The sequence below is a fragment of the Camelus dromedarius genome, chromosome 3 (genome assembly GCF_036321535.1).
Source record: "Camelus dromedarius isolate mCamDro1 chromosome 3, mCamDro1.pat, whole genome shotgun sequence".
Lineage (NCBI taxonomy): Eukaryota > Metazoa > Chordata > Mammalia > Artiodactyla > Camelidae > Camelus > Camelus dromedarius.
In genome coordinates this window covers 61,266,185-61,291,306 of record NC_087438.1, presented here as the reverse complement: position 1 = coordinate 61,291,306, position 25,122 = coordinate 61,266,185, and the positions used below count along the sequence as shown (strand labels likewise).

Sequence of the window (25,122 nt, the reverse complement as noted above, 5' to 3'; positions counted from 1 at the left end):
TAACTTGTGCTCTTTGTAAAATGGAAAGGTTGTACATGAAAGAGAGTGACAGAGAGAGATTCAGAGAGAAGCAGTGACAGAGACAGAGGGGGAGAAGGAGAAGGGTCAGGGCAGGCACCTCCTCCATCGCACTGATAAGATTCTGGGTGGACTTGCTGATCTCCCCTCCTGCAGGAAGCATTCCGCTCCCGGGGGTGAAGAAGGCTGTGCTGGGTCCTGGGTGCCCATTCATTTCCACTGTGTAGCTGGCCTTCATAGGGCAACACGTCTGGTTGTGTAGAATGAAATAAACCACAAAAACGTAAAGTCCCTGTAAAAGAAAAGAACACCAGCATGTAAAAGGGTGACCTGCGACCACCGCTAAACAATACACGTGAGGGCAGGCACAGCCGATTTGCTACACGTGTTCTCCAAGTTCTACCCAAAGCTGGGAAAGTCATTCAATATCACTTGGCAAGACTGCCTTCTCGCTAACAAGTCATTTTTTTTTCTCTTGGTTAAAACATAAGTAACTCTGATATCTAGCTCTTTGCAGAGGCGTATCTGATTGGCTGTGGACATTTTGTTATAGAGGGCAAACCTCTTATCTTCCAAAAAATTACTGTCTTTTCCCACCTATCTCACTTAATTTTCATTTTTTTCTTAGCAAATTGGTTACCTTAATTTTCTAGTGAGGCACACATGCTCCAGCCACCTTGGAGTCTGGCGGATGGAGAAGAACTAAGTAAGCCTTCTGATTTTGTGTATATAGCTCACCTACTTCCCTCATTTGGAAATAAAATCACTGGGCAGGGACTCAAGAGGGCTTCTATGGATTGCTTAATATTTAGCATGCTTTGCTCCTCAGTGTTACATGAGAACAACAAAGCTGTCTTGTGTATTCTTAAATATCTGCCGGCCCTTTAAATTCTTTTGCAATCTAGTCAAACTCTTGACAATTGCTCTGCTTCCGTCACAGAGAGCGACTCACATTTTGCAGTTGTGTCCCAGATGCTGCCTACACTGGCTTTCCTTCTGATTTCTACAAGGGGTCTACTGTCTACTTCTAATGGTGCTTCTATAAGGCTTGGTAATTTTGACCTTTACATTCAGCCAATAAAATATGTTAAATCGTGCCTTTTGTGTCTGTTAATCCTGGTGCAAATAAGAATCGTCTTTGTTACTAAAATTCTTAAATTAGTCCACAAAAACGAAAGCAAGACACTCAGCTTGTTAAAGAGGCAAAGGAGTTAATGCCAAGATTTTTCATAAAATACAAATAAGTATCATCATTCTGTGAAATTTGAAATTTGCATTCTCCCCTGGTTCCTAATATTTCTGGAAGTGTAGAAGCAATAAAGCAAATACTATGGGCTTGAAGCTTATATCTGCTGGTATAAACAGTAAAAAGTCTATTAGAATATACTCAAGGCACAAGAACTACAACTAACTTCTAATGTAAAATGAAATTAGAGGACAGTCTGCAAGATGGGAATGCTAGCATTTGATCTGTGTTGCCATTTCTGGAATACTGTTATAAATTAGGTCTTTCTCCTCTTTCTACCAGAATGACCCCATTCTGGGTTGGCATCCAGTCTATATAATTAACAAATATGTTTTAAAATCAGTGGTTTATCTGCTAAAAATATTTTTAATATAATTACTCTAACCATGATATAAAATTAGTAACAGAAACATTTCCTTTTGAATTTGGGTTTTTTTTTTTTTTGGAAACAATATTCATAGTCTAAATTGCATGTGATAAGCAAACGAGTCTCACATGCAAATGATGTCATGAATATTAGCAGAATTAAATCTTCCTGAAAACGCACACACACATCCAAAATTTTTCTTGTACCAGTAATTTTTCACATGGGTATGACCTAATTACATTGGCCACAGCAATAGACAAAACAGGAAAAAAATTAAACTGTCAGCCTTGAAAACTGAGAATGCTGTTGATTTATTTCAGGATTTCTCTAAGTGTTACTAAGCGATAGGGTAAAAGCTAGATCAGGAAACGAAAACCATGCCTTAGAATCCATCTCTAAGGACTCATTTGTTAAAACAGCACATTCTCTCTTGTTTGTTTTTACCTCTAGCCTTTTGTGCTCCAGCAAAGCAACTGCCTGCTGAAAATAACTTGCATGTGCAAACTGTGTATTTTTTTTTAAAAGCATATTTACATACACAGTAAATACTCTGAATCTTTTAGATGTGCCTCAGGAAACATAAACACTGTTAAAATGGAAAGAAAAGAATGTAGATTGATGACATTTGCCTGTGTCCAGCCCAGGCTGGGCAAATATAGAAAAAGGACCTTCATTATCCCAAAGTACTCAGCTGTGGAGGTTTCTGACCTCAGAGTGAAAACAAGTGCCTATTCCAAACACTATATTACATCTCAGGCTCTCCTCTGTACGGTGTTCTGTAAAAGAATTTTAAGAGAGAATCTAGAATCTCGAGTACTCAATCCAATATGCTGACCACCCTCTATGTGCACTGCCAGGCGATGAGATGCAAGGATAGAACATTTGGTTTCTATCCCAAGCTGCTCACAAAGACAAAATCCTGCAAAATAACAGGCTAACTGTTCCTGAAGCAGGACATAGTAATTCATCTGCTCTTCCTGTTCTTTACTTAGTGGAGGCTTACCGAGAAGGGAATTCTTTCTGTGCATTGCTCTTTTGATGATTTTGCTGGATCCACTGCAATGATGAAAAAGAGTTCTTACGTATCTTATCTCCCACCTCCCACCCCTACCTTCTTCTATTATTGTTATCTTGGCCTTTTCCAGAATATCATATAGTTGGAATCATACAGTATGCAGCCTTTTCAGACTGGCTTCTTTCACTTAGCAATATGTATTCGAGGTTCTTCCATGCCTTTTCGTGATTTGATAGCTCATTTTAAAAAATTTGTTTATATTGCTGAATAGTATTCCATTGTGTGAATGTAATACAGTTTATCCATTCACCTATTGAAGGCCATATTGGATATTTCCAATTTTGGGCAATTATGAATAAAGCTGCCAAAAATAAAAAAAGAAAGAAAAGAAAAGAAAAGAAAAGAAAAGAAAAGAAAAGAAAAGAAAAGAAAAGAAAAGAAAAGAAAAGAAAAGAAAAGAAAAAAAGAAAAATGCTTTCAAAAGTCTTCAGATTGTATCTGAATTGACTCTACCTACTTTGGCCAATTTTGGATTTCTTTTGATTTAGGAATTTAAACTCATTAGCAAATGTTCAGTGAGACACAGATGAGACCACAACAACCTAAAGGAGTTAGTAAATGCTCTTAACCTCATCAAGGCGCAAGTAAGTACAGAAGATTTTAGCTGCTTATCTAGTAGTTTACGTTGGTTCCACATGAGCTGGGAAAGAATCAACACTGCCATCTGACAAATCTACCTGAGCAGTGGCGGCAGAGGAGAAGTGGGTAACACAGGAAGTTGATCAAGCTGCCTGTCTTTGAAGGAAGTGAAGTCTCAGTTTCATGCTGATTCGGAGAACTCATCTGAAACCTGAGTGTGCCCCCTCTGAGGACTGAGATACAGCCCTCAATTAGGAGCAGTTAAGCTTTGGAGGAATTGTAAAAAGATCTCAGAAGAGGGTAAAACCAAGTATTCAAACCATAACTACAGGCACGCTGTCTTAGTCAGCAGTCCTTTTTGTCTCCGCCTCTCCAATCTCAATTTCTTCAGGTTACAGACAAGTGGTTAAAATATCAAATGCATTAAATAAACGTACTTAGTAGCTGCCCAGGCTCATTCTTTTAATTTTGTCTCTAAGTAAAGTGAAACATGAATTCATTATTTTGTCTGCATTCTGAATGCTGGCCTTGCACGACGGCCAGTTGGAGCTAGTGTGACACACCTCCCACTCTGTCCTGCACTAGTGAGAATTCACACCCAGACAGCAAGAGTACTCAGCAAGCCCGAGCTAAATGTGTTCAGCATCTTGACATGTTGACTCCATACGGCCTCTGTTTCTAATATTTATTTCAGATTCTGGCAAAGAGTTGTTACGTATGATTAAAAAAAAAACATGAAGGTGATAGTGCCTGCCCTGTCACTAGAGCACGAAGAACTGAATCAGTCTAGGTATTAAAATGCAGATTTTGTAGTGGTGCCAGCACTTAAATATTTGAGGAATAAAAAGCTAGAGATGTACGAGCAACGAGGGATTGGTCTGACAGACACAATCTATCTCATGGTGTGCTGTGAGAGTTGATGAAAAGCTGCACTATCAGTAGCAGGAACAGGTTATGGATGAAGCATATCATAACTCAGAGAATTTGAAAATAAAGAGATTTTGCTAATGTAAACTTCCAGTGAATTAAGATGGAAAAAGACAGAGAGATTAAAGGGATTACAGAAACTAAGAGATAAGAAAAATACTCAAGAATTGTTAACTGCTATTCTTGAAATAGGGAATCCAATGAATGTAAGTGAAGATGAATAAAAATATATGATACTAGTACAAGAAAGTTCCCTGGAAAAAACCCCAAATAAAACTTAATCTGTGAATTGAAAGTATAATACTATGTACCAGGGAAATTTTGGTATAGATTCTTTAAAACCGCATTGTAGCCTTATTAAGTTTTAAACTTTATGAGATTACAGTAGAAAAAAGCCAATCTCTTAATAAGTGGTAAATTTTAGGCTGCCTTCAGACTTTATGTCAATTTTTAGGGTTAAAAGACAATGAAGCAGTATCTGTTTCATTCTGTGAGAGAAAGTGGCTTAAGAACATTTTACCCAGCCAACATAGTATTTGAAATTATCAAACATAAAAAAATGCTATAAGTGCAGCATTCATAAATTTTCTTGGGGAAAAAAAAAAAAACTACAACCCAAACTACATAATAAAATATAACCAATAAAGATACGAATTGTCAACACCTAGGGAAAAACAATTCAGAAATGAAGATGGCAAAAATATCATGTAAAAGGACCTGTAGCTATGCATTTAGATAAAGGACCAATATTGAAAAAAAATATGAAAATTATAAATTCAAATGTAAATGGTAAGTATCTAGATAATGTAAAAAGCATAATATTAACTAAAAAATTTCCTAAGGTTGAGAAGAGTAGAATTAGGAGGAGATCTGAGTATTGATGATTTTATCATCTTTCATGGCATGTGGTCAGTTGATACTATAAAACTGAAATACCTAGGTGATAAAAAAACAGTGATTCCAATCCTTGAATGTACTTGTAACTTCTTAATCTAAGAGAGACCTCTTATTTCTCTTGTGGTGATTACAATATCTATGGTGTGGAAGCACTTTTTGATATTTAACAATTATTTCTTTTCCATTTTAGTTTTTCTTGTGACAAATTCAAATAAATTAAAATTAAATTTTGTATATTACAGCAACTATAATATGGTCATATTTAAAACTTAATTATAATTAGGCATTCAGTCATATTCAGTATGTCTAGAAAGATGTCTGAAATGATGTTCACTTAATGTTATTATTTTTACTTTAAAACAGTCAATAGTCTTTGAGACAAGATGACATACATATGTATAAAGTAGGAACGATTTTTTTAATGATCTTTTATATTTAATGACATAATTTGCTCTTTCTGGTGTTCTCCATTAATTTCCGTAAAACTGTATTTCTCTTACATCATTTCCTTTCCCGTCAGCCCGCATAACCTCTTTTTGGTATTTCTTGTAGTTCAGAGCTTTTGGAAGTAAATTCTTTCAGCTTTTGCCTGAAAATGTCTTTACTGCCCTGCCTGTTAGAGGCATATTTTCACGGGATATAGAAATCTAGGTTAACAGGTCTTGATTTCTTGTTGGTTAGGGAAAGGAGTCATTACACTGTCTTCTGGTTTCCAGAGTTTCTGATGAAAATAGTATTATTTTTTATCATTATTTTCTTGTATACAATGCTCCCTTCACTTCCTCAAGCTGCTTTCATGATTTCCTATTTAGATTTTCAAGAGTTTGACTATGATTCACTGAGGCATATTTTTCTTTTTTGGGATTCTCTAAGCTTTCTGGGTCTGTGGTTTATGCTATCAAATTTGGAAAATTCCTGGCCATGATTGTTTCTATTATAGTCACTTAATGTTTATGAGGATTATTTATGGATGAAGTTTGAAGTGACTTTAAAAGTTTTTAAACTTTATACTTTTATTATTTAATTCTTTATAATAACTATTTATCATTTTCCCCAAAATTACAATGATTAAAAAAAAAAACCTCCAAGCAAATTTGTTAGCATATTAGGAATGACCAATTCTGTACAATGGGAACATGGACACAGGGACCATTTATTATTATTGTTTTTCTGTTCTATATTTTTAAAACTTTGAAGCAGAAAGGTGTTAAATAACAGGAATAATATTTTTGGAGACATAGGGAAAATGTGCAATTTCAGAACCTCCAGATATATGTTAATTCTGTTATGAAAATAGTTAAGAAATAGGTAGTGGAATCCTACAAGTGGCCTAATCAAAACCACCTACCTATTAGATAGAGGAAGAAAGTACAGGATAAAGGACTTAGAAGAATGAAATCTTCTTTAAAATTTGGCTTTCTTTCAGCTCAAAAATTACAAATTTGGGATTATGCAAAGAATATCTTTCAATAAATTGTAACCTCCTAGAAAGCAAGAGACTGTCCAATTCACAGTTGTATTTTTTAGTTTATAGCATGGCCCCTAGCACACAAGAAATATTCGTTAAATAGATTATAGTTTTTATGTTTCATCAGTAGGAGAGAGTAGGATGGAGTGGGGAGTGGCATGTGTTGGTTTTAGTCCTCTAATTTTCTCATTAACGTTAGGTAATTCGGTAGTTGCTCAAGAAAATTTTGTTTTGGCTCATTCTTTGTGTTTCACATGTTACATGTGCCAAGACTCTTACGGGAGAATGAAGCATCCGCCCTTGACTGGGTCTCTGTTCTCCTGGGTCTATGCCCCTCTGGTGGTGGGCTTGCTTGGCACTGAGCCCCCAGGTACCTTCCTGGCTGTCTCTGGCTTCTCTGCTTGGAGTGGGTTTGCATGCTGCTGCTGCTGCTTTTTTTTTTTTTTTGGTGACTGCTTCTCCTTAAAGGGCTTCACAGCTTTCTGCTTTTGCTCTCCCCTTGGCAGGCTCCCTAATGAAGTCTTTGTGATTTCTTCTTTCTGGCTTCTCACTGCTCTTGGGCTGCTGACCTACTGCTGCTCTGCATCATCAGTGACTTGGCAGCAAAGACACTGGATTTCATGCCAGTGACAGGATTGAAAAGACAAATACAGGTTTTATGCATTTGTACCCTTTTTTCAGGTGTGAGAAAAGCAGGGATTCCATCTTCCACTGCTTCAAATTTTTTGAACTGTTCTTACTTTTCACCGTTTTAGTTGGTTTTGTTAATGTTCTTATTTATAATAAGAGTCTGCAATCTAACATGTTCATTAAATATACAGAGAAAGGAAACAAGAGCTGATCATTGGTTATCAGCACAACTGAAACATTTAGAACTCTTTGGGAACAATTATTACCTAAACACTCTTAAAAATATTTGGATGGGGTTGGTAATTGCCTAGTGTACACCATGGATTATGTCAAGTTCTTCTAAAATTTTTTTACTAATTTAAGGGACACTATTCAGAAAAGGGAAAGTCAATGAAGTTCAGTTACCTTAGTGTGCTGGCTTCAGGTACGTCTATGACTAACGTATCTGAGTAGCAGGCCTTTACTTTCAAGGCTTGGGCTTAGAAAGATGTCTGTTTCAAATTGTGTAATTCCTAGGAGCAACAATTCTGTATTTTTTCATCATAAATATCCAGAGTATAGACAAGGTATTTTTTCTTTTATACAACCAAAGTTTCTATCTGTAATTTAAGAATGTATTTCTCTGCGTGTCACTTATGGACAAGAGAAACCTTTCGTCTTCCTTGTTGTTAATACTCGTGAATCAAAAGATAATTATTAAGTCACGCCTCAACAATTTCACCTCCAGATTATATGGTCCCTGTTCCTTCAGCCTTTCCTCTTGCACCCTGTTCTACAGGGCTTCATCTTGGAGCCTCTCAGGTCAGTGTTCTTCATGCTTCTGATAGGTTTCAAGGCACGCAGTGCTGATCAGTCATGACACTACTTATCAGGGGCCAGACTATTTCTGACAAAATAGAAGGAACTGAAAATTAAGCTGTTTTTGTCTTAAGTTACAACAGCACTAACCCCTGACCCCCACCCAAACCCTGTTTTGAGAGTTCCTAGATTAGAAAAATTTCAGAAGTACAAATCAAGTTGGGTGGTAGGACTGAGGGGCAGAGAGGACTGGAGGTGGTCATAACAGTACTGAGATGGAACTAAATAATGTAGAAGAGGTTTGGAACCTGAGAATAATTTTTTAAAGGTTTTCATAAAAAGTAGAAGAGATTCAAGTTGGATTAAGCTCTGAATATAAAAATATTTTAATTGAAATTACAAAAATGCCAAACTTTATCATGACTGTTTATTTAAATATTATTATATTTAGAAGTCCTTTTAAAAAATAATTTGAAATCATTTTTGGTTTATTCTGAGAAATCTCTGCCACAGGCACTAGACATTCCCAAAGTCTGTAGACTGAAATACTACTACTAATAATAACAACAATTAAAATAATAAAACAGTTAACGTGAGTTGTTTTCATGCCCTCTGGGGTGGTTTTTCTATGCTGAAAAGATTATTCAAAAGGGCACTTTCAGTTCTGTCTAACAGTAAAAAGTCTGCAGTGTCCAGCAAACTATGGCGATGGGTCAAATCGGCTCACCGCCAACTTGTATACTTGGAGCAAATCCCCACGATGTACACTTCAAATATCTTACAATTTCATTTGCCAGTCGTACCTCAATAAAGCTGAAAAAAAACCTGTAACAATAAAAAGGATGAACTACTGACACATATAACAACATGAATGAATCTCAAAATCAGTATGCTGGGAAAAAGAAGCCAGGCACAAAACAGTACTTACTGTATGATTGTATTTTCACAAAATTCTAGAAATTACAAACTAATATACAATGACAGAAAGCAGATCAGTGGTTGCTTGGCTCTGCAAGCAAAGCGAGGAATGTTCTCCAGGGGGATCTAGGGAATCCTTTGAGGGTGATGGAAATGTTTTATACCTTGATTGTGGGTTTCATGGGTGTGTAATCACCTGCTTTTCTAAAAGCTTAATAACAAACTAGGGTTTTGAATTTGTTGTTTTAATAAAGTGAACACTAATCTTTTAAATTAAGGGTCAGCAAACTTTTCCTGAAAAGTCAATAGTAAATATTTTAGATATAGGAGGACATATGGTCTCTGTCAAAGCTAAACTGAAATTTGAATTTCACACAATTTTCACATGTCCCAAAATATGATTCTCCTTTCTATTTTTCCCAACATTTATAATGCAAAAACCATGCTTAACTCTGTAAGTACTTTTCGACATAGTTTTGGTCAGCATCCTTTAAACTGCCTTTTTGCAAGGCCTTAAAATTCTAGCATTCAGATATCAATTAACAAGTCTATGGATGAATCTTAATTGTTCGGGCAGTGATAGGTGACTAAAGAATAGTGTTGATGGTGTACAAAAAGAGAAAACTGGATGACCCGGTGCTAATAAAAATGAAAGAAGAGAAATCATTTTGTTGTGGAAACTAAATTAAATATCACCCATGTTGAAGTGAAAAGAAGTAAGGTTATTTTAGGTACTAGACGGGAGATCAGGAGAGAAGGAAGGTTGGAGACAGAAGTGTGGGAACAGCTGCGCGGTGGTAAAAGCTGAAGCCATACGGATGTACCACTTTTTTAAGGAAGACACTCGTAGAGCAAAGTGCTGAGTGCTTGGGGTTAAGCACAGCTGGAGGACACGAACAGGAAGAGGAACCAGTGAATAAACAAGGAACAGCCGGCTAGTCAGGCAGGTCAGATGGGAGGACAGCCTCAAAGAGCTATGTCAGGGACCCTAAGAGCAGGCTCTGTTCCAGGAGAGAGGTGGTCCACAGCATCACAGACAGACACTAAGAAGAAGCCAAAGGAGGCGCTGCTTCACTGCAGATGTAACCGATGCCTTTGGGAAAAGCACAACCAGATCATTCCCTAACCTGAGGGTACCTTTTCCTTGACAGCACCATATATTACATATTTCAGTCTATTGTCATCCCCATCCAGAGAGCAGTGAGAAAAGACTGAAATATATAATTTAATACATAGAGTTGGCAAGAAAAAGGTACCCTCAGGGTAGGGACTGATCTGACTCACAATGTGAGATCAGCCAGTCTGATAACTTCATGTTCACACTGGATGAGGTGTTTTCTTCCCTCCATTCCATCTACTTTATTGTTATTCTTATTCAGAGCAAAAGACTACAAAGCACAGAGTTTAAGTCCTTTCAACTGCAAACAAACTTCAGATGTTCCACCAGAAGATACTGAATGAACATTAAATATTTCGCATTTTCTATAATGCTGGATTAACATGGGTGCACCTTCTTGCCAATTTTACATCATCTCTGACACAAAAGTCCCTTCAGGAGATGGCCAATTTTTGTACTCCTGACTTACTCCTCTCCCACAAGTTGCTGACGGCAGTCAGCCAGCCAATGACACATAACTACTGGGCTTCTTCATCTTTTATACTGCTTTTAAAAGGTTAAAATATTTAATAAACTTTTATGAAATTATTAATTTCATCATAATGTGGTTAATCAAATATGAAAGATGATCTAAATGACCTTGTTTCAGAAACATTCTTGAATGAGTCAATTCCAAAATAATGACAATCGGTGTAGACTTTTATAAAAATGTGGAGCTCAACTTCCTATGACTTGCTGTGCTGAAACACACAGGTATAAATCATGCACTGGGAAGACAGAAAGAGATTTCTCATTACAACTGGCAAAACTGGCAAATTCTGAGACATCGCACCAACAGATAAAAACTCTGAATTATCACATTTCTGGGAATCTTTGCATTTATAAATTTGAGATAAGATAGCATCTAAACAGAAATCAATACTAATTCCAGATATTAAGAACCAGACTGTATATTGTCAAAATATTATTTGGTATTATTTTCAAATGCCCCTTTCCTGGTAATTAATGAGCTACTTCGTAGGGAGGAACCATTTAGGATCTCTGTGTTGCAATCTTTTAGTCAGTGAAACAAGGACACTGAGATTTCTCCAAGAATGCTCTATGGAAGAATTAATTTACTAACAAAGCTCTAAAAAATGTATGGATATTTTAATTTTAAAGAGCAAAAATTTAAAGCAGCCCCAGTTCATTGTAGAAGGGGAAAATAAGAAAAAAGAGGCAGAGAAGCCCCAACTCCCTGAAATTTATACCAAATCTTAACACCCAGAAATAACCACTCTATCTTGGATATGAACTTTTTAAAAATTACAATTTCTAGAGAAGGTTTATTTTCCTCAACCCGTTAATTATACAAGGACAAGTCATACGCAAGCATTTTTGGAGAAAAAGAGCTGAAGACTGGATTTACACTTGGGCAATAGCTGAAAAAACCTCAGATCCTGGTTTCTTTGGGACACTCCTGGTTTCCTTAGGATTCCTGGTTTACCCTGCTGTCTCAGCATTTTTATTAACATCACTCTCTTTCACTCAAGCGTCAACGACAGTGAATTACATGGCAATTTCGTAGGGCTAGACAGGGCTCCAGAAGGACCCAGCACAGTGGAAGCTATCCTATTTAAAAGAGCATTGGGTGTATCCTAACAAAAACCCAGATTCTAACCAACCCTCTTTATGAGAGGATGGTCTGCAATTTAAATTTTCTCCTGACCATCTTTGATTCATTCATTAAATCATAATAGCTGAGTGTCTACCTAGCAGTGCACTCAGGTTCCACGCAGGCACTGAATAGACAGGCTCAGTGCTTTCCTGAGTTATTTCATAACCCCTTGTGTGGTTCAATGCTTGGAGCTCCACCAGCAGTTTCTCTGCTTCCCAAATCTCAGATCGCTGCCTGGAGTGGAAATCAGTAAAGTGGAAGATGGGTCCAGTGACTGGCTTTACCTAAATTTGGGGATACTCTACCAAATATTTTATCTTTCTTCAACAAAATAATATATGCTATTCTGTGAAAAGTTTTTGAGTGTCTAGTACATGGAAAATTCATAAAACAATAAAAATTATGTAGTACTTGTTTCAAAGAGCTTACACGAGAGTAAATTATATGAGACATAGAAATAAAATTAAGTCATGTGGCCTAAAATGCCTCCTATGATCTGGGTCCACACTCCCAAACTTAACTTTAACAATAGAATTTTTCAACTTTGTGATAGCAGGTAAGTTTCATATGAGGGCATGTTTTAGCTCCTATGATGAAAGCAAAAGGAAAAGCAAAAGATTTAGTTTCATGTACTGACTCCATAGCCACTTTCTCAGAACACAATTTACATACAGATCATACTGGGAGCAAAAGACAGATTTTCTAGTTTGCCTCTCTCAATGACCAGGACCTCAAGTGAGTCAATCATCTTCCTTTCTTTTCTTTTCTTTTTTTTTTAAAAAGAACATTTCAAATAGAATGTTTGTTTCCTCTAGACCAAAACAAATACAAAAATCCGCAAAATGGGTATTATATTGTTTTACACTTGGAGTCCAAGGACCTTATTTATTATCTTCTACTCTTTAAAGAAGTGGAGCGTTCAATTCTTGGGACTGATAATTTAACAAAAAACCTAAATAAGGATTTTAGTCTAGCCCTAAACCTAATTTTCTTTACTGCTTATTGCCATTCTCTTGTAGAGAATGTGATTTAAAGTCATATACCTTGGAATATACTAAAAGATAGTATTAGTATAATAAGTATAAGTATATACTAATTAGTATAATGATACTAAGTAAGTTATAACGTAAGTTGCTTTGCCACTTGCTAAATACTGCTATATTGAGCTATACTTTATGTAAGCCTCAGTTTTTTCATCTTTAAAATGGGAATCAATACCTGTTACCTCAATGGATTATTTTAAGACTCAGATAAAATAAGTGCAAGCTATATATTTGTAAACTGCAAGCCTGCTTTATAAATATAAGGAGATATTGTTTTTATGCTGTACAAAGTCTCATCCTTAACCTGGTTGGTTTCTTTCTTTGTACAGCACATTCCTACCAGTTGAGGTGGCTCGCCACAAGGTTGTGTTCCGAGAAATAATGTAAGCCAAGCAGGATCTTTGCGGCTGAGTATTTTACATGGCTAAGAACCACTTCTTTCCCAGAATGGGAGAGAATACAAACCAAGGTGCTGTTCTGCCTTAGTGTGATTGTAAACACAATTCTTGCCCATCTTTCTTAAGGCCTGGGCATCAGTTTCTTCGCTGATAAAGGGTTTATCCTTTATTGAGTCTTTTCACAAAAAATGTGAAGGTAGCGGGGAGGTGTTAGTGGGGAAGTATTAATGCATCAATGGTCCCTAGTACCTTCAGAGTAGAGAATAGCATTTGTAACTTAGCTAATAAAGCCTTCTGCAGTTTGGTCCTGTCTGTCACAAGTCTCCGCCTCAGACTCCACACTCCAGGCGTAATGAGCCACCAGACACTTTCAGTTCCTCCAAGTGGGCTGCGCTTCTCCTCTGGTTTGCCCTGTGGACCTGCTGCTCCCTCTGCTGCTCTTCCTCCCCCAGCCCAGCTGACCCTGCTCTTCAGGTCGGTATCAGCTCCCTCCAGGACAAGCCGTGCTGGAGTAAGTAGCCCAACACTCTGTCCCCGCACCCTGTGCACCTCCTTTCACAGCATTTATTATGCTCTGTCCCAATTGCCAGCTTTCTAGTTGGGCTCCTTCATCACACTGCAGACCGTAAACTTCTTAAAGCAAGACACCTGGATTTCTTCACTGCCCTAAGCCCAGCACAGTGCCCTGCAGAGACCAAGTCCCCACAGATATTTGTTGAGTGGATGAGTGAATATATGAAGTCTCTGAAAACCTGTATTACCAGGGGCCTTGAAAAATAAGGGCGAGAAAAATCAGGATTCCTCAATAGACAGCTTCTATTCCTGAAGGGCTTACTCTTAACTAAGAAATGGGTACAGGTGTACCATCCGTGCCCTTTCTTTACTACGTCTTCCAGAAATTCTAGAAGACAAATTAGGGTGCTCTCTTTGACAGTTGCTCCCATGACTCAGATCCCAAGGCAGTAAGAGTAGGAGGGTATGTAATCACAAATCTTTATAGGCTGTGAAGTTGGAACCAAAACCACCTCTAGTGGGAGGGGATGAAAGGCATGTTATGAGAAAGGAAATAAAAGCTGAACCATGCGTGTGTGTGTGTGTGTGTGTGTGTTGGGAATATATGTGAAAACATGACACATTTTACTATTTTATTGGTTTAAAAATAATTTTAACTTAAGTATATGAAGTAATAGCTACATCTAAAAAGAAAACTTGCTAAAATTAAGGAACTAAACTCCAAACACCAAATTTTGCTTTACTTTATGTAGTTTTGCAAAACTTGCAATGCAGATAGTGGTTTATACCTCGACTTTAAATTTTACCACACTTATAAGAGAATGCATTTTTTTACAACATTACTCTAACCCAGCTTGTAATTTTTAGAACAAATGAAAATGTGGGATTTAGAACACAAAGAAATGAAATCCCATATTCTCTAGGAAAAAACATCTTAAAAATATAAGAAAACATTCTACGTATGTATAAGGAAATGTTTGTCCAGTTAATAAAAACAATCAATAATATTTATTTACATGTTTTTGATAAAAAATAGTGAATCTATGTATTCCACCACATGGCAAAAGAATGACTGTGATCTTTCACATTATTTGTCAATAATAACAAAGTCTGGACACAGAGAAGCAGCAGGCCGTTCCTTGAAGAAACATTACATGGGATAAAACAGACTGCTCTATGCTTGCCTATTTTTTCCTCTCGGGAATTCTGGACATGTATGTTTGTAGTTTATATATTGTTTCCTCTTTCCTACATATTTTATGCCTATATGTGAAATCAATAGGCTGAAAACAGTAGTTGGGTCTTTCCATTTTATTAAATCTTTAACATAGAAAGCTGAAGTCAGTGGCATCCTTAGAATTTATCTTTTTTTTTTTTTAATGGTAGCTACACTTTAGGAAAGGCACACTCACTTGGTGCTACAAGCAGTTATTGTGATTTATAGTAAGATATATATATATATTTGGTCTTCACCACCATTTCTCACATAGAGCTCTTAAAACCCTTGGAAATTCCTTTAGTGAGGAGAGCAATCAAGGTGTCTTTTGTTAGGTTAGTGAGGTGACTTTTGGGAAGCACCTAAGGATGGGGCCTGGAAGCCAGCAGAGCCAACCTTGTAATTAGAAGCTTGGAGCTTTCAGTCCCACTTTCTGACCTCCAGGGATGGGAGAAGAGCTGGTGGCTGAATCAGTTGCCAGTGGCCAATGATTTAATCAATCATGCCTACGGAATGAACTCTCCATAAAAACCCAAAAGCTCTGGGTTTGGAGCGTTTTCAGGTTGGCAAACACATGGAGATGCAGGGAGAGTGGTACACCTGGGGCAGGCAGGGCAGCTCCTCGTCCTTTCCCCATCCCTTGCCCTGTGCATCTCTTCCATCTGGCTCTTCCTGACTTACATCCCTTTATAATAAACTAGTAATCTAGTAAGTAAAGGTCTGAGTTCTGTGAGTGGCTCCAGCAAATTAACTGAACCTGAGGGGGGTGTTCTTGGCTACCTCTGATTTATAGCCAGTCTGTCAGAAGCACAGGTAACAATCTGGATTTGAAACTGGCCTCTGAAGTAGGAGTGGGGGGTGGAGGGCTGGAACAGGCAGTCTTGTAGGACTGGATCCTTACTGATGGAATCTCATGCTCTCTCCAGGTAGTATCAGAAGTGAGTTGAATGGTAGGACATCCAGCTGGTGTCCCTAAGAGGTGCTTGTTGGTGGTATGGGAAAAAAAACACTCCCCTCACATAACGGAATCTAGCCTCAGACCATCCATTGCTGCCTAGTAGACAGTAAGTTTGTGTCTTTAATAAGCTGTGTGGTGGAGTTAACCTCTGTACAAGACCCTGATCAAATACATGCTGTATCAAAAACACATTCACTATAGTAGCAAATCAGACAAGGTTATGGGGTTCACAGAAGTATTAGATACAAGAATCAGCACAGAAAAGAGGAAAGGTAATTTCTACCTTACTGCACTCTGTATATACCATGCACTGTATTAGGAGATTTGCAAACACTGTCCTTCAAACATTTAACGATTCTAGGAAGCCTTCCCTCAGAGGGGCTCAGTAACTTCTTCAAGTTCTCTTCAGCAGGCTGGGAAATCTAGGTGTGAAGTGCCTGGAAGCACAGTAGTGTGCGTTTCCCTTACACTGCAGCAGCGAAGCAGTTCAGGGCAATGGCAAAACCCGGGTGGGACCAGGCAGCGTTAGTGGCGCTGGAGGCCACCAAGAGCTGCATAGGGTGGATCAACTACACATACTGACGTCCCGAGGATGGGGTGGGACACTCGGGATGACCCTCTCTCTTTCCTCCTCCCTACCTTCAGTCCAACCCATCACCAAGCCCAGTCAATTTCACCTCCAAAATATTCCTTGAACTTTGGACTTCTTTCCAAATCCACTGCTCATATGCTAGTCAAAGTCACCACGATCTCACACCTTCGTCAAGGCAAGAAGCTCTGTATCAACTTGCCCCTCCTCTTGTTTCTACTCTCCTACAATAATTAATTCTCCATCATAGAAAACGTCATTCCACTCCTTGTAACATTTTAATGCTTACCACTACTTATAAGAGAAAGGCCCCAATCCTAACCTGTTTTATAAGCCTTTGCAGGACCTTCTACCCACTTTTCCAAGCTCACTGTCACCACTCTGCCTGCATCCTCCACAACCAGCTACACTAGTCTGATTTCAAGTCCCCCACCTCAAGGCCTTTGCATAGTCATTCTCTCAATCATTCCACGAATGTCTATTATGCAGGCAGGATGCCAGGCATGGTTCTAAGTGCTGCCCTGCTATGTGCTGCTCCCTCTGGAAAATTCTCCTAAACCGCACGATACCTCTTGGGCCCAGCACTCCTTACTCAGACATCTGATCTCACTTCCTCAGGAATCACCCAAATTAGATGACTTTCCTCTGTTTATGCTTTTTTATAGCACCCTGTACTGATCTCTCATAGAACTTATCCCAGTTTTTAACAATGTCAGGGGGGAGGGTATGGCTCAGTGGTAGAGTGAGCGCTTAGCATGCACTAAGTCCTGGGTTTGATCCCCAGTACCTCCATTAAAAAAAAAATACATTTCTAAAATCTAATTACCTGCCCCCCCAAAAAAACAAAACAACAACAAAAAACGAGTTCCTTTAATCCAAAACAATAAAATACTTAGGAATAAATCTGACCAAGGAGGTGAAAGACTTACGTACAGAGAACTACAAAACATTGATTAAGGAAATTAAAGATGTCTTAAAGAAATGAAAAGATATCCCAGGCTCTTGGATTGTAAGAATTAATATTGTTAAAATGGCCATACTACCCAAAGCAACCTACAGATTTAATGTGATCCCTATCAAATTACCTAGGACATTTTTCACAGAACCAGAGAAAAGGGAACCCTCCTACACTGTTGGTGGGAATGTAGTTTGGTGCAGCCATTATGGAAAACAGTATGCAGACTCCTTAAAAAACTGAAAATAGACTGACCCTATGATCCAGCAATCCCACTCCTGGGCATATATCTGGAGGGAACTCTAACTTGAAAAGACACATGCACCCCCAATGTTCACAGCAGCCCTATTTACAATACCTAAGACATGGAAATAACCTAAATGTCCATCAACAGATGACTGGATAAAGAAGTTGTGGTATATTTATATGATGGAATACTACTACTCAGCCATAAAAAATAATAAAATAAAATAATGCCATTTGCAGCAACATGGATGGACCTGGAGATCATCATTCTAAGTGAAGTAAGCCAGAGGAGAAAAAAATACCATATGATATTACTCATATGTGGAATTTAAAAAAAAAAAAAAAAGAAAAGAAAGAAAAAAAGAAGACACTAATGAACCTATCTACAAAACAGAAACAGACTCACAGACGTAGTAAACAAACTTATGATTACTGGGGGAAAACAGGGTGGGAAGGGATAAATTGGGAGTTCGAGATATGCAAATACTAACTACTATGTATAAAACAGATAAAAAACAAATTTCTTCTGTATAGCACAGGGAACTATATTCAATATCTTGTAATAACCTATAATAAAAAGAATATGAAAACAAATATATGTATGTAAGTGTATGGCTGAAACATTATGCCATATACCAGAAATCAACACATTGTAACTGACTATACTTCAAAAAACCAAAAACCAAAAACCAATGTCTGTGGGATTACTTTATTAAAATCTGTTTCCCACAGTAGAAGCAGCCTCTGATTTTATGCATTCTGCTTGGGACCATTCCTGTTTGGTTCTCCATTATGCCCCCAGAACCTGATGTAGTGACTTACTTAATAAATAACTTTGAATGAATAAATGCTGAGAGAGGCTACCTGTTGAAATTTTTCAGATATAACATAAAATATGATTTGGAAGTGTATTACTGATGAAGGTCATAACAAAACTCAAATGTATCAGGAACTCTAGAGGACCTTCTAATTGAAAGACACATTGATCTTCAATGTAAATAGTTAAAACCAACTGAACAATTTGTTTTACAAAGACAAAACATTCAGGAAGCCAATGACATAATGATCATTTAGGTAGCCAGTGAGAGTCAAGAACCTGTCAGAAGACTCATCACTAATCAGTGACCAGATGCTTTACTTATGTCCTCTTCCATTTAATTTCTTCAAATTTAGAAATTTACCAGTCCCCCCCCACCCCAAGTGGAGACAAGTACTTTATCAGATGACTTCTGCTTAATGAAACTATTCCTTTTGAGCATTTTTTCCTGTTTAATTTTATAGTCACTAAAGAATTTGCACCATCTCTAGGTCTGACTTCTGACCACCCATCTTACTCCAAAATCAGGGAGGCAGCAGGGGTTGTAAAAAGTACACAGATCTTCTTCTGGGAAACCTGGATTCTAGTCTCAGCTCTGTCACTAAACAGTGTTCAAAACCCAGGGTTCCAATTTCTCATCTGTAAAATCAAGGTGTGCTGCAGACTGTATTCTATATGAGCCTTTACAGAATTAAAGTTTGCTTGTTTTTAATAATTACAGAACATAACAGCTGCAGGTATTTTGTCTTCTCTTGGGGCTTATCACAAAGAAGGTTAAACCTACGAATTTACTTTCTGTAGACAGCTGGTCTGTCCTCCAGCCCTACACAAATCTCACTGTAAATTAATACACCATGAATACCTGCGTAGTGAATCAGCTTTCTGGAGCCTTGTCAAGTCTGAGTTTTTGAGCCTGCAAAGTTACGGACCAAACTTTGATCTATGGCGTCCCCAAAGATAAAGCTGACCTCTACAATAAACTTGAGAAAAAAACAATACCACATCCTACACATCATAAAAATTCTGGTGAATCCAACCATGGCAAGTGACGATAGAATTTATAGGTAGGAAAGAACTCCACCTTCTTCGGAAAGTGCTTCCTAATTTAGCCTGGCTGGTGGTCTGCGTGACTGAGAGTGGTAATGGGGAAGATTAAGAAACAGGGCTTTAATAGTGACTCTTTGTTCTTCTTGTTGCATAGATGACAATTTTATGTGTCAGAGAAGAAAGAGCATCTCTAGTAAATGTCAACCATATTTGTTTATAAAGAAAGGAAATGAACTTCAGAGTTAATTCTAACCCACAAGTGAAATAGCAAAACATTTTACACAGATGTGTCTAAATAATTTTGATCTTAAAACACCCACAACAGTCTGCATCAATCTCTCAGTCCAGAAAAAAATAAATATTCTAAACTCAGGCTTTTCCTATTTTAGGCTGATTACCATTTTTCCTCATTTATACTATAGCTTTTGGTTTTAATTACAGAAGTCTTGTTTCCTGTTTTCTATCATTAAAGAATCCTTGCCTCACTGTTTTTTATAATAATCCTTTAGGAACTTAAACAGAACTTTTATTTCCCAGTGAATCCTTTCAGATTTGCCTAGGACTGAACAATGGTGATGAATCAAGTGCTAAGCACAGGTAACTCAGGACAGACCATTCTGGACTTAGTGTGGTCTTTATCAGTTTACTGCAGGAACAGAGAACGGGGCTTCATGCCTTTACTCTTTTTTCCCAGTGTGGGTATATGTGGGGGTGCAGTGGGGAGAGTGCGGGTGCTGGAAGAGGGTCATTTAAATTTAGGATTCACCAATATAAGTCAACATGTTGGAAAGGTACAGTAAACCTTCCATTATTCTTAGCATTCATTCAAGTATTTGTTCATTCATGGATCCATTCATTCATTCAACATTTACTGAGCATAGGCGTTGTGAGAGTTGGGAACGGAGATAAAATACATAATACCTGTCTTCAAGTGCCAACAGGTGAGTGAGAGAGAAACAAAAGTAATGATATTCTAGCAGAAGAATGCCATAATCAGGAAAACAGTCACATTGCAGGAACTCAGAGGAAATACACTGAAAAGTCATTGGGGCATAGCAGAGAAGACTCTTTGTAAGACTTCTAAGTGAGTTAAACAACAACAACAACAACAACAACAACAACAACAACAACAACAACAACAACTGGGAAACCAGGCAGCAGGCAGGAGGAAGGAGGAAGGAGGAAAGGGCAGTGGAAGATGACACTCAGAAGGACCAGACAACATGTCCAGGCTGAAACAACCAGTGAAGAAGGGCAGTGAAGCTTCTGACATCGGACTGAATCAAGTCTTCATGGAGCACATCATTTTCAGCGTACAATGAAAGGGAATCTCAGACGTTTACTAAATGTCTTATGGTCCCCAGTGAGTACATCACAAACCCCAAATGGATCCTACTGACTGTTCAAAATGACAGTACCAAGAGGGGTGATGAGATTTTAAACTAGACTGTAGAATGCTGCTTTGAGGGGGACGTGAGGAACTCTGAAGACCTGTAAAGCTAGGCTACTTCTCATGAGTGCAAGAATCAGACTGACTTTAAGAAAGGGTTAGCAAAGTTGTTTAGGTGGTGAATCAACAGCAAGAGAGTTGGCTGATTTTGAAAACAATCCAAATTTGTATTATGAAAACAAAAAAAACTTGAAATGGTCCAGGCCAAGTGCTGGTGTCACCTATGGTACTAGCTCCCTAATTTCTTACCCAGAGCTCAAGTTGTCAGTAAGTCTTTTGCTTTATCTACTGTGTGATGACATGGACTATTTATCCAACTGAAGAGAGATTTTTCTAAGGCGTAACTGTTCAGTAGCCCCTTTTGTAATAAATGAAATCACTAATAAGATTATTATCAGTTAAACAAAGTCTCAAATGCTTCACTGAACGCCTGCAGAGTAAGTTCAGGGGATGCGAGAAGCCCCACTTGGTGGCGGGCTTGCCTCCTGGTACTGGCCAGGCCCTCTCCAGCGTGAGGGCGTGTTCTCTGTCCAGGTTATTGGCAAGTCCAATGAGGTGATCCCAGGTATAATCTGGTTACTGTAATTCTGGAGACAAGTGACAATAAGCCACAAGAGGGACACATGGCCATTCTGTAAGGCTGGATACCTGCTTTCAGATGGTAGACAATCAAAAACTTGGTATTAGGGGCATGTGGCTTGTTGCCTCTGTGGGAGGCACAACTGTTCAAACACCAGGCATTTCCCCTGTTGCTTCCACACACCTTCCCTGCAGAACTGGGCCATAAATGACAGAGCCAAGTCACATAACAAATCCCGTTTCCAGTTCAATGCTGCAAACACAGATTAAGTCATATCTTGGATTTCTTCCACCGAGAAAACTTACAAGAAGCAAAGCAACTTTTCAAAGCACAGTAAAATAAACATTTGCTCCATGACTTACTGAATTTGGCACAAGGGAAACATGCACTTCCAGTAAACTCAGCGAGTTAACTGAGGCACCAACTTCACCTTCCTGGTTGCTGAAGGCCACCAGACTGCTCCGGGAGGCTAAGCTTACTTCTACTGCTAACCCCACCACGAAGTCTATTATTCGAGGCACAGCATGTAACCTTTAGCTGTTTCAGCTCTTAAGTGGAACCATCCTGCTGGCTATCACACAGTTCTCGGGGAGAATGTCTGATAATTAAATATGTTCTTTGTATATAAATGTTTTGGTAGTACAGGCTGGAAAACTATGAAACATGTAAATAATCTGAAAAGGTCAGCTTGGGATGAGGTGCTAAAACTTGTGAGTCATTTCAAGAGACTTCCCTAAATTGAGGAGATTTGTGGGAGAGGAGTGGAGACATTGAAATTTTCAAATACGATTTAATTCGACAAGAATTTACGGAGGACCTTGTGCCAGCCCTGGAATTAAGCATTCCGAGCAGTCCAAAAGAAGTGGGAGAGGGGGTCTTCAGGGAATGGGCTGGAGAACAGCCTCAGGTGGTGTAGGATGTGTCGAGTGAGTGAAAACACAGAACACAATGTGGGGGCTGGCCGCACAAGAGATCACAGTAGACTCACGAGGCAGAGGTGGTTTCAGGGAAGTGGTACATTTAAAGCTGGATCCTGAAGCAAGGTAAGATTTGGAAAAAAGTTTTAAAGGGGAACAGAATTACACATAAACATAACAGCATGGTCGGAGGCAAAGGAGATGGGAATGAAATAAAGGTCCCCTGTAAACGACCATAATTGCTGTATTTGTTCACTGCAGCCAACACGTCCTAGCAGTGGTGTTTGCCATGCTTTGGATGATCTGGTTACCACAAAAAGCTCAAGCACACAATGCATTTACTCAAAAAAATTTGGAGGATTATTTAAGGCCATACCACTCTTCTTTCCTTTTATCCTTTTATTTTTTTTAAATAGTCAAACTACCCCTTATTGAGTGTTTATTTATGTGCCACACGCTGGGCCAAGCACTTCACGTGTGTTACTTCATTTACTGGGACTTAGGGATGGCGCTGTATCTGGAGTTCAAACTTGGGCCTGATTCCAGGTCCCTAACTCTCGGCTGTAATTTATCAAGACTAGCGTTGCCTGGATTCCCTCTGGACCTTCGGGATTTGCAAGGCATTCCCATGGATCAGGTTATTCACCTGGAGAATGCTGCGATGAGATGCTCCCGATTACAGCTCGCCTGTGTCTTCTGCCTGCACTCCCTCCCGATCCATTCAGAGAAGTACAGCAATGCCTACTTTGGGGGCAAAAGGTATCACACTACCTTAATACGTGATGTTAAGCAAATAAGTTTTAACTTCCTTTTGATGCAGCAATACTAGATGGGCCTAAAGTGAAAATGATACTTTACTTAATGAACCTAATACTAACCCCACTTACCTGTGAGAGAAAAAAACAAGATAAACATTAAAATAAATTAATTTTCTGGTTGCTTTTGGATGGATGAACTCAAAATATACCAGAAAATAAATGCAATGGGAAATTTTAGGATAAATTCCAAAAATAGACCAAAAGGTCTAGTCTAAGAGATACTACCCCCTTTGTGATACTAGTAATGTAATGGTACTCACTGATGGCTACTCAGAAATAATACAAACAAAAAATTCTATTCAGGAAAAATTTTTAAAAATAAATAGACAAGGAAGTAAAAGCAACTGAAGCTGGACTCTGAGACCTTCCTCGTTTCCTTTTCCATGTGGTCATTACTTGCCTTCTCAATGAGCTTTCCTGACCACTTACTTAAAATTGAAACCCACCTGCCTGCCCCTCACTTTCCTGAACCTGACATTTATCACCTTCTAACATGCTACATAATGTCCTTATTATATTTATTTGTACTATCTATCTATCCCCTTACCCCCATTCCTACCCTTAAATACAAGTTTCTCGAGGGCAGGCATTTCTGTTTTGTTAACTGATTTATCCAAAGTATACAAAACAATTCCTGAAACAAATTATTTAATCAATCAATTAACTAACGAAAGTAAAACATCTTCTAGTGTTAACTGTGGAAAATTCATAGCTGAAGAACAGAGAAGTAATTATAAGTCAATTCTGCCAGTGAGATTTGTAAAACAAGAATGGTAACACTGAGAATAACAGTAATAACAAAAGTAAATAACATTTATTGAATGCTTACTAAGGACTACCACTCTTTCATGCTTTACATATACTGTCTCACTCCATCCTCACAACACCACTCTAAGATTGGTATCATCATCACTCTCACTTTACAGATGAGGAAGCTGAGGCACAGGGATGTGTAGTAACTCATCTAAGATCACAGAACTAGCGAATGGCAAGCCAGGATTTGAACCTAGGAAGTGTGGTGGACAGCTTGTGTTTGCTATCTGCATATCCTGGAAGGTGGATAATTGAGGAAAATGGGTTTTACTCTGTTCACTTTCTCTCCGGGAGTAGGAGAAACGAGAGGAGGTCTGGGAGTCCCTTTTTAAATGCCAATATCCTGGCAAGAGGTACACCTGAAACTAACCCGGTGAGATCATCATGGGGTGGGGTTGGGGGGGAGATTAAGTGACAGTGAGCCACGGTCAGCAAAAGAGCAGGATTATGGGGTAGTGAGCAGATGGGGCAAGAGAAGCAAAAAGATGTGGAAAGCTGAATGGGGAGCTACTAAAGACAAATTTTTGCATGCTTCATTTTGGAGATGTTACTAGTATGTGTTCTGTCACTGACAGCAACTGTCGTTTCCTGATCTGCATTTTGCCAGACCACTCTCAGGCTTTGTAATAGGATTAGACGCAGCAACTCAATAGCAATTTTGGTTTCGCATTGTTAAGTAATGCTGTTTTACGATTTTCACTTTTTTCCCCAAAAAGACACTTGAGGTGGTAGTGTGTTGTGACCAGATCAAACAGTGCTAATAAATAACAATGGTTATTTGGAAATAACCAAGAACAAAAGTGCCTTCTCTTCTTCTGGCTGTGAGTGTGTACTCACTAGTTCATCATCAGTTACAAGGAGACGACTCTGCTTGAGGAGCAAGTCCCTGGTTAGCATTTGGTAAATGCCACTATGCAGTGCCTATATTAAAAGACTTTTATTTCCAAAACTATAATCTGTTCAAGAACATCAAAGGGCAGAAAAGCATAAAGGAAAACTTTGACACCTCATCCACTCAATATAATATGTATTCCACATCTATGTACTCACAGAATAATCATGAAC

The 25,122-nt window shown here is 38.4% G+C and overlaps 1 protein-coding gene across 2 annotated transcripts in view; it reads right to left on the bottom strand.

Annotated features, from left to right (window-relative positions):
* The window catches only part of ADGRV1 (adhesion G protein-coupled receptor V1), a 471,359-nt gene that overhangs the window by 11,216 nt on the left and 435,021 nt on the right, over positions 1-25,122 (bottom strand). For both annotated transcript variants that reach the window (XM_064482395.1, XM_064482396.1), the window contains one exon: positions 119-310. In XM_064482395.1, coding sequence (XP_064338465.1) covers positions 119-310 — 192 coding nt within the window. The remainder of the gene's footprint in view (positions 1-118; positions 311-25,122) is intronic.